At 35.7% G+C, this 12,554-nt stretch overlaps 1 protein-coding gene across 3 annotated transcripts in view; it reads right to left on the bottom strand.

Moving 5' to 3' along the window:
• Positions 1–5,892: 5,892 nt before the first annotated feature.
• The window catches only part of LOC132556881 (TBC1 domain family member 5-like), a 67,073-nt gene continuing 60,411 nt past the window's right edge, over positions 5,893–12,554 (bottom strand). For all 3 annotated transcript variants that reach the window (XM_060221336.1, XM_060221335.1, XM_060221337.1), the window contains 2 exons: positions 11,677–11,756; positions 5,893–11,108 (listed from right to left, as the gene is read on the bottom strand). In XM_060221336.1, coding sequence (XP_060077319.1) covers positions 10,677–11,108; positions 11,677–11,756 — 512 coding nt within the window. In that variant the 3' untranslated portion in view covers positions 5,893–10,676. The remainder of the gene's footprint in view (positions 11,109–11,676; positions 11,757–12,554) is intronic.

Below are 12,554 nucleotides of genomic sequence, written 5' to 3'. Positions count from 1 at the left end.
AACCTGATATCTATAATATCTAGTGCTCCAGTAAGGCCTCACAAACCTGATATCTATAATATCTAGTGCTCCAGTAAGGCCTCACAAACCTGATATCTATAATATCTAGTGCTCCTGGAAGGCCTCACCAACCTGATATCTATAATATCTAGTGCTCCAGTAAGGCCTCACAAACCTGATAACTATAATATCTAGTGCTCCTGTAAGGCCTCACAAACCTGATATCTATAATATCTAGTGCTCCTGTAAGGCCTCACAAACCTGATATCTATAATATCTAGTGCTCCTGTATCTAGTGCTCCTGTAAGGCCTCACAAACCTGATATCTATAATATCTAGTGCTCCTGTAAGGCCTCACAAACCTGATATCTATAATATCTAGTGCTCCTGTATCTAGTGCTCCTGTAAGGCCTCACAAACCTGATATCTATAATATCTAGTGCTCCTGTAAGGCCTCACAAACCTGATAACTATAATATCTAGTGCTCCAGTAAGGCCTCACAAACCTGATATCTATAATATCTAGTGCTCCAGCAAGGCCTCACAAACCTGATATCTATAATATCTAGTGCTCCAGTAAGGCCTCACAAACCTGATATCTATAATATCTAGTGCTCCTGTAAGGCCTCACAAACCTGATAACTATAATATCTAGTGCTCCAGTAAGGCCTCACAAACCTGATATCTATAATATCTAGTGCTCCTGTAAGGCCTCACAAACCTGATATCTATAATATCTAGTGCTCCTGTGAGGCCTCACAAACCTGATATCTATAATATCTAGTGCTCCTGTAAGGCCTCACAAACCTGATATCTATAATATCTAGTGCTCCTGTAAGGCCTCACAAACCTGATATCTATAATATCTAGTGCTCCAGTAAGGCCTCACAAACCTGATATCTATAATATCTAGTGCTCCTGTAAGGCCTCACAAACCTGATATCTATAATATCTAGTGCTCCTGTAAGGCCTCACAAACCTGATAACTATAATATCTAGTGCTCCTGTAAGGCCTCACAAACCTGATATCTATAATATCTAGTGCTCCTGTAAGGCCTCACAAACCTGATAACTATAATATCTAGTGCTCCTGTAAGGCCTCACAAACCTGATATCTATAATATCTAGTGCTCATGTAAGGCCTCACAAACCTGATAACTATAATATCTAGTGCTCCTGTAAGGCCTCACAAACCTGATATCTATAATATCTAGTGCTCCAGTAAGGCCTCACAAACCTGATATCTATAATATCTAGTGCTCCTGTAAGGCCTCACAAACCTGATATCTATAATATCTAGTGCTCCTGTAAGGCCTCACAAACCTGATAACTATAATATCTAGTGCTCCTGTAAGGCCTCACAAACCTGATATCTATAATATCTAGTGCTCCTGTAAGGCCTCACAAACCTGATATCTATAATATCTAGTGCTCCTGTAAGGCCTCACCAACCTGATATCTATAATATCTAGTGCTCCAGTAAGGCCTCACAAACCTGATATCTATAATATCTAGTGCTGTAAGGCCTCACAAACCTGATATCTATAATATCTAGTGCTCCTGTAAGGCCTCACAAACCTGATATCTATAATATCTAGTGCTCCTGTAAGGCCTCACAAACCTGATATCTATAATATCTAGTGCTCCAGTAAGGCCTCACAAACCTGATATCTATAATATCTAGTGCTCGAGTAAGGCCTCACAAACCAGATATCTATAATATCTAGTGCTCCTGTAAGGCCTCACAAACCTGATATCTATAATATCTAGTGCTCCAGTAAGGCCTCACAAACCTGATATCTATAATATCTAGTGCTCCTGTAAGGCCTCACCAACCTGATATCTATAATATCTAGTGCTCCTGTAAGGCCTCACAAACCTGATATCTATAATATCTAGTGCTCCAGTAAGGCCTCACAAACCTGATATCTATAATATCTAGTGCTCCTGTAAGGCCTCACAAACCTGATATCTATAATATCTAGTGCTCCTGTAAGGCCTCACAAACCTGATATCTATAATATCTAGTGCTCCTGTAAGGCCTCACAAACCTGATAACTATAATATCTAGTGCTCCTGTAAGGCCTCACCAACCTGATATCTATAATATCTAGTGCTCCAGTAAGGCCTCACAAACCTGATATCTATAATATCTAGTGCTCCTGTAAGGCCTCACAAACCTGATATCTATAATATCTAGTGCTCCTGTAAGGCCTCACAAACCTGATAACTATAATATCTAGTGCTCCTGTAAGGCCTCACAAACCTGATATCTATAATATCTAGTGCTCCAGTAAGGCCTCACAAATCAGATATCTATAATATCTAGTGCTCCTGTAAGGCCTCACCAACCTGATATCTATAATATCTAGTGCTCCTGTAAGGCCTCACAAACCTGATAACTATAATATCTAGTGCTCATGTAAGGCCTCACAAACCTGATTATAAGATGTAATATTAAATATTATAACTAAAGAAACACTGGATTAGAAATTTGTGATTGTAAAGCCAGTGACTCGATATCACTATCAATTTTAGTAATATATGAGGGACATAACTCTGGCATGCTCAGCTGTTACAAGGGACATTGCAGGGACATAACTCTGGCATGCTCAGCTGTTACAAGAGACATTGCAGGGACATAACTCTGGCATGCTCAGCTGTTATAAGATTATAGGATATACAGCAGATAGGTTACCAGATACTAAGAAGCGTAAATACCTAAAATTCAAATGGACATTATATATACATTGAATATACTCACCAGTCACTACATGTATGTCTCTTAACTTGTTGATTTTAAACCAACAATGTGGGATTTTATTGAATTTTCATTAAATATCTGTATAAAACTTGTCAGTAGATCCCTGCAAATATCAGCTGGGTTTTATTTTTTATGTCCTCTACACCCTCCAGATTCAATAACCAAAAGCACACGTTTATTTTCATACAGGTAACTTAGTGTTACAGGTACAAACTTCCTAATTATGTTTATATTTACAGTATTTATTCTGCAAGGAACCTGTGCCAGGTAATAAGCCCACCCCCATTTATTGCTGCTAAAAGGAATAACCAAAAATATGATATTGTTTTGTTAGGAGTTTTGCTTGAGTCAGAGATAATGTATTTGTGTGCTTATTACAGGAAGTATTTACCATTACTGTTAAGGTGATAAACTGTCAATGTGTACAGATTTTTGTTGTTGTTTATGATGTATAAAATGTGTATCATTTAATCAGCATGGAAATTAGGATATTAAATTGACTCTGAAATCACAGTAAATATTGTTTATGGTTTTTGTACATACTGAACAAATTGGACTAGAATAGGTGATACCATATTGTGAGGTAATAGGATTGCATGCAGCTATCCCTAATGCAATTGCAGTTGTTTTCTGGTATGTGATTAATCAGTGAAGGAACAGGGGAAGACAAAGTCTTGGTGTGGAGGTGCTTAATTTAGTGCAAATTTTAGCACATTTTTTACTTTTTGGCAAATTAGCACAATAGATTTACAGTATTTCTTTAAGGTGTGTTGACAGAAACTGGAGTATTTACAAACATCAGGAAGGGCCCCAGCATTGTGTCAAACTCAAAACCCAGTGTTCTTTGATATTGAATTTAAGTTTAATGCTTTATAGATACAATAATTTGCCTGTGAATTATATTTAAAATTTGACCTTCACATCTGACCTGGTGACCTTTTAGTCAGAAGACTTTTACCTCACCAAAATCAGATGGTGGACTATTCAAATCACATTTCACTCCTGATCTGTTGGGAAACACTTCTGTTACTGTTTTTTCCTGAGAAGAACTGGATAGATCTTTTTCAAATTTTTTATGTAGCTTCAACATTTGTCCCAAGTTGTGTCATTTGATTTTGGGTCAGATCAGAAACAAGACATGGTGGATAGGTGGCCATCTTTGATTATAACAATGAAGATTGTTATTACTATTTCTCCAGAGGTACTGGATTGATACCTCTTTCACAAACAGGTTCCCCTTTGTCTACTTGTTTTGCCCGTTCGATTTTGGGACTGATGAGAAAAACAAAATGGCCAATAGTAGGCCATCTTGGATTTCAACAATGAAAGTATGTAATTGTTAGTTCTTGAGAAGTACTGGATGGATCTCTTTCAAATCTAATATATAGGTTGTGCAGGTTTTTTTAAAGGACTGATAAGAAAAACAATATGGCTTTCAGGTGACCATCATGGATTATTTATGTTATTTCTGTAAAGGAATGTTCAAATTTCTTATCAATTTCTTAGAGGAAGAACATACAAGAGAAAAGATAAGCATTAAGAAAGAGAAGTATGATGAAGCCAAAATCTTGTCTAACTTGCCCTTTTGAGTCCCGCTCAAAGTCCCTAGGTGTTGAATCAACTTTCTGAATTAAGGAAATGATTACCCTCACCCAATGAGGCATCAGACCATATTTGGTTGAAATCCATCCAAGTATGACAGAGAAGTAGGGTTTTAAAGAAAAAGTTCATGCACAGTGCAAGACAAGGGACGAAGCCCATCGGGTCAGATGACCTAAAAACTAGAACACTGACAGGTCAGCAAGGTCCTCACTATGTTGCTCTAAATCGCATTCCCTTTCCAACCCACACTTACACATACACTCCAGTCTGACAGATTAATGCAAGACCTTAAGTACTCTCTGCCACAAAAGTGAAGAGAGATTGTAACAAAAAAAAAAAATTAAAAAACCCCAAAAAACCCCAACATAACAAATATATTCTGATATTTTTATTCATAATAACAGTCTGAAAAGCAAGCACTTTCAGAAAGAAAGTATGAAGTTTGAGTTTGATTGGTCCAAGGGAACCCAAGTCATGTCACAATTTTCTTTTTAGAGTAACAGTAACCTGGACTATTGATTCTTGGACCTGAATGCAATCCAAAGCCTAAAATGTTTTAGTAAGGAAACACTGTATGAGTTTGATTGGCCAAAGCAAACTGATTCTATTTACAGTATCAGGGACATTGATTTTTGACCTTCAAAGTTGAAAAACAATCAAGAAGCGTTGTATGAGGTTTGAGTTTGGTTGGCCAAGTCAAATTTGAATTATCGCAGGGAAACTGATTTTTCTATTTATTGTAACAGTGACCTTGACCTTTGAACTTCAAAACTGTAAAGAAATCCTAAGCAAGCACTATCAGTAACGAAGTACCTTATAAATTTTGGGTTAATCGGCCAAAGCAGACTCTAGTTTTCACATAGAATCTGATTTTATATTTAAAGTAACAGTGACCTCGACATTTTAAAAGCCATCCCACACAAGCACTTTGAATAAGGAAGCAATGTATGAAGTCTGAACTTGATGGGCCCAAGGAAACTTCAATTATCACACCGAAACAAAAGTGCTGACAGACAGACATACGAACGCTGTGATTACGTTAAAACCCATTAAATGCAAAAGAGTCTGTTTCTTTTAACCTCTGAAAATGAAAAGAAATAGAGCTACCACTCCCTGTGAAGAAGCAATAGAGAAAGTCTGAGTGAAACTGAAAATATTTTGTAGAAGCTGCTTTTCTATTTACAGTGAATGACCTTCACCTTTAACCTAAGTGCCCTAAAATTGGTTAAAGTATGAATAGAATGGCCGACAGAACTTTAAATATGGATGCAAAAATGGACAAGCAGACAGACAACCTGATTACTATAGAGCACCCACATCTTTTATGTGATAACCTAACTGAACTCTGGTCTTCAGTGTAATCACTTGTGACTCTAACAACTGGGTCACAATGTCACCAGAGCATTGCAAACTAGAAACATTTGTAATGGTAGCAAAAAAGGAAGTTTAGAAGATTGAGTGTAGATGTGGAGTGTTGTTTTATATAACTGATGACTAGGTCATCAATGACAAAATAAATAACACAATTTTCATGAGAAAACTTGTTTATAGTAAATAGTTTGTAGCATTCATCAATTTTACAAGATAAAAATGGAAACAATTTTCTATTGCACTTTTCAGTAGCATAGTAAATATCAGCATCGCTGGTTTGTAAATTATCACTTGTACCCGACAGATATTTGTGTCCATTGTGTTTATATTATCATAACTTACATATAAACAAATACAATCTATGATGGAAAAGATGAAAAAATTTACTTCAGTAAGTTGATGATACAGTATAATGTATACTACACTGACTCAAAAAAAAACTAAAAAAATTGTTTGACAATACTATCTTAAGACTATCAAGAACATGTTTACCTGTGACTCTGTAATTAGATTTGAAGAAATTTACATTTACACTCATAATTAACAGTAACAAAGCTTACCTGAAATGTCATAATTACCTCTAACTGACCAGTTAAAAAGTCTACCAGTAATTACCCTTACATTACCTGAGGCAAAACCTGACCTGCAATTACATGAATACTTTGGACATCACTTAACCTTTAAGTTATTAATACTTGTGATGAAATCTTTGAAGTCATTGAAGAATTAATCCTCGATGAAAGACTTTGATTACAAAGTTAACAAACAGTAAAATTTGCAGCACAAGCGAAAGTCAACAAAATGATGAACAAAACCACTGTCAGTACACCCTCTCTCTCGGAGGTATAAAACGACAAAAAAGACAACTCATCTTTAAAAGATGCACTTTGCATATAACAAATTAAATGTTTATATACAGCCAAGTACTTAGATTTATGATAACATTTAAACTGTACACAAACAACCTTAATCATGATGTACACAATAAGTCTACTTCCAGCATTAAAATATATCACCTAAGATTGATTTAAACCTTCACTACGATAATTTGTACAGTAACTTGATAGTTCTACAGATTTTATATAAACACAGACTAAAAAGGAAACCCTGGAACCTGTCAAAATGAAAAATCACAAGATTTCAGTTTACATGGGTTTATTTTGATCTGGAAAATTTGCACTTTAACTCATGTTGAAGTTTGGTTTATTCAGGTTTTTTGATTACACAGGTTTTTTTAACAGAAATACATACAGCTGTGTCTATTAAGGTGCCAGGTTTTCTGGTTATCAAATTAGTTGTAAAACTAAAGGAAAACACAGAATTTCTTTAACATCTGAACCTGAAAGTTGGTCTGGTTGGTACCGTTTTCTGTTTATAAAACAACCTGGTTTGGATAGGTCTTCCTCTGTTTGTAAACCTGGCAACTAGTAAATTATCAGTGTAGACACATTCTGGATGGTGAGATAGAAAATACATACCGGTATGTGTATCAGGTGATTTAAATGAAATATACATATGTGGTAGGCTATTTATAGAATGTTTGAAGTCCTTCTCAGTTGGCGATACATTTTAAACATTAAATGGTCTACAACATTAAACATTATATTAATAGGAAAATGTTGTAAATAAACTTTCATTATACATAAAATTATCTCTAATTTGATATATTTACAACTCACATTAATTGCTTATACCTTAACCTAGAATAGTGAACAAATTTTGAATTGGATTGAAATGAGACCTAGAAGGATGAAACAAGAAATCCCTGAGGGATCTTGGCACTCATCATTGTTTGATTTTTGTTTGTTCTTTACAAATTGAATTTTCTTTTCTCTATTCTTGCTATTAATAAGAAATTTTAACATTCCTTAAGAGAAATAGTGATAATAATCTTTAACTGCCAAATCCAGGAAGATTGCCTGTAAGCCCGTTTTGTTATTTCTGATTAGTCCCAAAATCAACACAACTAGGGACCCAGGGGAACCTACATATGAAATTAGAGAAAGATCTATTCAATAGTTCCCAAGAAATAGCGATAACAAATTTTTAAAGTCAAAATCCAAGACGGCCTGTCTGCTATTTTTGTTTTACTAATCAGTCCCAAAATCAATCATGGGTGACTAGGGATGAAGGGGACCCTATGTATGAAAGTTGAGAAAGATCCATGCTGTGATAACAAGAATTTTTAATTAACAGTTGGACAACGAACATAGGGTAATTTGTATAGCCCACCAACATCAGATCACAAGAATGGATTGAAATGAGACGTATAGGGATGAAAATATCATTCAGCAGTTAAAGACAGCAAGTAGTCCCGTCATCTTAATCAGAAATAGAAGATAACACGTCCACTTTTTACTATGTATGTCTCATCGTTTATGTGTGAAGAGAAAGTTAATATCTATCATTACATCAAAGAAGAGTTTTCTAGCAGTTATGAAATCAACAGTAGACAAATAATGTGACACACCTTTACCATTTGAAGTAAAAGTATATATGATGGTGGTAACCTAGTCTTTCTTATCACATCTTTGTCCTTCAAAGTTAAAGAATATGATTATAGTGACCTAGTCTTTCTTGTCACATCTTTGTCCTTCAAAGTTAAAGATAATGATGGTGACCTAGTCTTTCTTATCACATCTTTGTCCTTCAAAGTTAAAGAATATGATGATGGTGACCTAGTCTTTCTTGTCACATCTTTGTCCTTCAAAGTTAAAGAATATGATTATAGTGACCTAGTCTTTCTTATCACAACTTTGTCCTTCAAAGTTAAAGAATATGATGATGGTGACCTAGTCTTTCTTGTCACATCTTTGTCCTTCAAAGTTAAAGAATATGATTATAGTGACCTAGTCTTTCTTGTCACAACTTTGTCCTTCAAAGTTAAAGAATATGATGATGGTGACCTAGTCTTTCTTGTGCACCTTTGAAGTATAATGATGTTTGTTGATCTGCCAAGAAAATCCGAAAGAATTTATATGACTTGACAATCATTTCACTCTCCTGTGTAGTGAGGTAGAAAACAGTTATCTAGTTTGTGTGATGTATTTGGTATGAGGAAAACAAGCTGAAAGGCATTTACAGGTATATCTCTGACACTCTGAATGGAGCAAAAATATAACTCCCTTCCATCTAATCTAAATACATGTATCTGAGCACAGATTAGCCAGTGAAGTAGCAACAGGTTTTGAGAATGTATGAGAAGGATGATATGTTGATGCTTATTTCAGGTAGACATGAGGCCCATAGGACCTGTATCGCTTGTCTGGTTTAGTTAGCTGAATTTGATTTATTTTAATGACTCACCCTCCTCCAAAAGGGATGCATTATTTGTAAAATACTTAATTCTCTCCACAAAGATTGTCTTCAATTCCAACATAAGGAATGTTTTTTTTAAAGAATTTGGCCTGTTTGGCCTCATCCTTTCCCCCCCTACAGAGCTTAGATTCAACATTAATACAAAATAGATTCTTCTTCACACAAGCATGCTGCAGGCCAAATTGAGACAGCATCCAGGTATTCCTACAGAAGAATTTGCTCTCTTTCCCATCAAAGGATGCTTCAACCCACCATTCATACAAAACTGATTTCCCTTCGCCCAAGCACAAAATTTTAACAATATCATGCAATTCCTACAGAAGAAGATAGATTTTAAGAAATTGTTAGATTATCCCTATTGGTCCACATCCTTCTGGCCCCAATGGCGCTGGGACCCACCATTTATACAAAACTGATATTCCATCTCCTAAGCATGCTTCAGACAAAATTTAGACAATATCCTGCAGTTCCTGAAGTACAAGATAAATTTTTGAGAAATTGATAGATTTTCCTATTGGGCCCTGTCCCTCAGACAAACTGTTTATACAAAAATGGTTCCCCTTTCCCCAACAATGTTTCAGACCAAATTTGATTAAAATCTGCTCAGTCGTTCATGACCAGTTGCAATTTATAGGAAAAGTTGACAGACAACAGATGCCACAGTATCCCTATAGGTCACTTGGCCCTTTGGGCGAGGTTAGTGAATAAAACATGTATCAAACACTGCTACTCCTGGAAGGCCAACCACATGATGAAATTTACTGACCTACATAATGAATTAATAGATTTACTATCATGGATAAAAAAACAATGCCCAGAAAAACACAGGTGGGGAAAAAAGAGAAAAGTCACCTCATGTCATTGATTCAAACAGCGGTATGAACTGACGAACTAGTCAATAACAAACATGACTTTTATAAGGATAAATGAACACAACAAAATTTTCCTGAAGAAGAATTAAAATCTGTGATAAAGCTTCCGTCAGACTGACATATGAAGAAATCTCTAGAATTCAGAAATATATTAACTTAATAATACACAAAATAAGCTACAACTGTATGAACCTTGTGGTATCTGAAGTAAAGTGTGGCAGTGTTTCTCCAGGAGTTCTCTATTATCTTGAATCAGCCTATTTTTCATGTCACACATGGGAATGGCAGTATTTGGCATGATATCCTATCAATCTGGCTGAACAACCTCAATACTACAACGGTTCCTTGTACAACCACAGAAACATGAAAAGGAATGTTGGGTAAAGTACCAGGGTATTGACATATATACTGTGGACTTATACATAACAAAGTACCAGGGTATTGACATATATACTGTGGACTTATACATAACAAAGTACCAGGGTATTGACATATATACTGTGGACTTATACATAACAAAGTACCAGGGTATTGACATATATACTGTGGACTTATACATAACAAAGTACCTCATCACATTTTATATATTACTAGGTTATATATATACATAAAATAAATAAATATATCTGTACATATTTTTTCTTATGAGTCCTACACTGAATTTACCTTATTTAAACTAACTTCTAACATTAATGCCTACTTGTAAATCTACACCTATTTTCTGAATGAAAATTTGTACAACTCCTCAATCAGGACACATAATCGTCCTCGGAAGACTCCCCTCTATACAATGGGTTTGGGCTACGAATGGGCATACTGGCAGACCTTCTACTCTTACTCTCAACACAATATGTTCGATTGCTTTCAGTAAATGTGTTCGATTTTCCTCGACTAATTCTATAGTCACATAATTCCACATCCTTATTAATGAATCTGTTCGCAGCGCCATCTGTTGGTGAATCGGCGGCTTCAGAATTTTCCTCGCTACTCATGTAAAACATCTTTCCTTTACTTCCCCTTTTCATCTCTTGGTGTTTGTCATCCATTGACTTTTTCTCGGTGTCTGACTCTGGGGAAGTTGAAGACGGTTCCTCCATGTAATGATTCTCGGTGATCTGCATGTTGTCCTCCTCAATTAAGGTCTGGGAGAATCTAAGAGTTCCCTTTAGTACATCACGAACCTACAACCACATTCATATCAACAATCAAAATTCCAAAATGTCTTTACAGAACGATTTGTTTACCTCTGATATATCCTCAGAGCCTCAGACCGATAATTTCTAGTATAAACAAATATAACCAGAGAACAGTGTAATCTTACAAATAAATAACACATTTCCTTCTAGTTGAACCTTATGTATGGCCAACACATTCACCCCTTTTCTTCTTTCATTATATAATGCATTTAACATTAATTTTCTTGTCGAGAAACCACTAAAAAAAATTTGTGAATTGATTGACAATATCGTGACAAGATTTTCCTGTATAATGTAAGACTTTTACTACATACCAAGATATTTTCACCCTAGGTTGTTTTTGCCCTTGTACCATTATACACCAATACGCCTCATGTTCATTTCACCCACTGAGGACTACGTCAAAGGGTTATATAAGTGTAACAAATTTATGCCCCTATTTTTGCCATTAAAAGGGCAAAAATTGAATGTGAAATATGACTTATCTCTTTTACCAAACCCCTCCTTCTACAATGATGAGGAAGACGATAATATGTTTTAATATAAGATTTACCTGTTTGATACCTGCGATGGCAAGGAGGATCTCGTCCTCACCCTGTATATCCTGTTGCTGCAGCTCATGCTGGAGACGAGCTGTAAACAGGTGAATAAGACTTTATCAAAGGTAAAAAATACAGGTGTACATAAGGAGTTCTGTTTAACAGGTAGGTAAGGCTTTGTCTAAGGTAAAAAATACAGGTGTACATAGGGAGTTCTGTTTAACAGGTAGGTAAGACTTTATCAAAGGTAAAAAATACAGGTGTACATAGGGAGTTCTGTTTAACAGGTAAGTAAGGCTTTATCTAAGGTAAAAAATACAGGTATACAGAGGGAGTTCTGTTTAACAGGTAAGTAAGGCTTTGTCTAAGGTAAAATACAGGTGTATTGAGGAAGTAGGCCTTTCAGTAGACAACCATTAAACAGGTAAGTAAGGCTTTGTCTATGGTAAAATTCAGGTGTACAGAGGGAGTAGGCCTTCCAGTAGAGACCGTATAGCAGGTAAGTAAGGCTTTGTCTAAGATAAAATACAGGTGTACATTGGGAATTCTATTTAACAGGAAAGTAAGGCTTTATCAAAGGTACAAAATACAGGTGTACAGAGGGAGTCGGTCTTTCAGTAGAGACTGTGTAAGGCTTTGTCTAAGGTAAAATACAGGTGTAAAGCTGGAGAAGGCCTTTCAGTAGAGACTGTTAAAGTTAAACAGGTAAGCAAGGCTTTGTCTAAGGTAAAATACAGGTGTAAAGCTGGAGAAGGCCTTTCAGTAGAGACTGTTAAAGTTAAACAGGTAAGCAAGGCTTTGTCTAAGGTAAAATACAGGTGTAAACCTGGAGAAGGCCTTTCAGTAGAGACTGTTAAAGTTAAACAGCTAAGTCAGACTTTATCTCACTCAA

The sequence above is a fragment of the Ylistrum balloti genome, unplaced genomic scaffold (assembly GCF_031769215.1).
Source record: "Ylistrum balloti isolate Yb309-2 unplaced genomic scaffold, AGI_CSIRO_Ybal_v1 Utg370598, whole genome shotgun sequence".
NCBI classification, from domain to species: domain Eukaryota; kingdom Metazoa; phylum Mollusca; class Bivalvia; order Pectinida; family Pectinidae; genus Ylistrum; species Ylistrum balloti.
The sequence above is the reverse complement of the archived record's forward strand: the minus strand, read 5'-3'. Positions and strand labels throughout refer to the sequence as shown.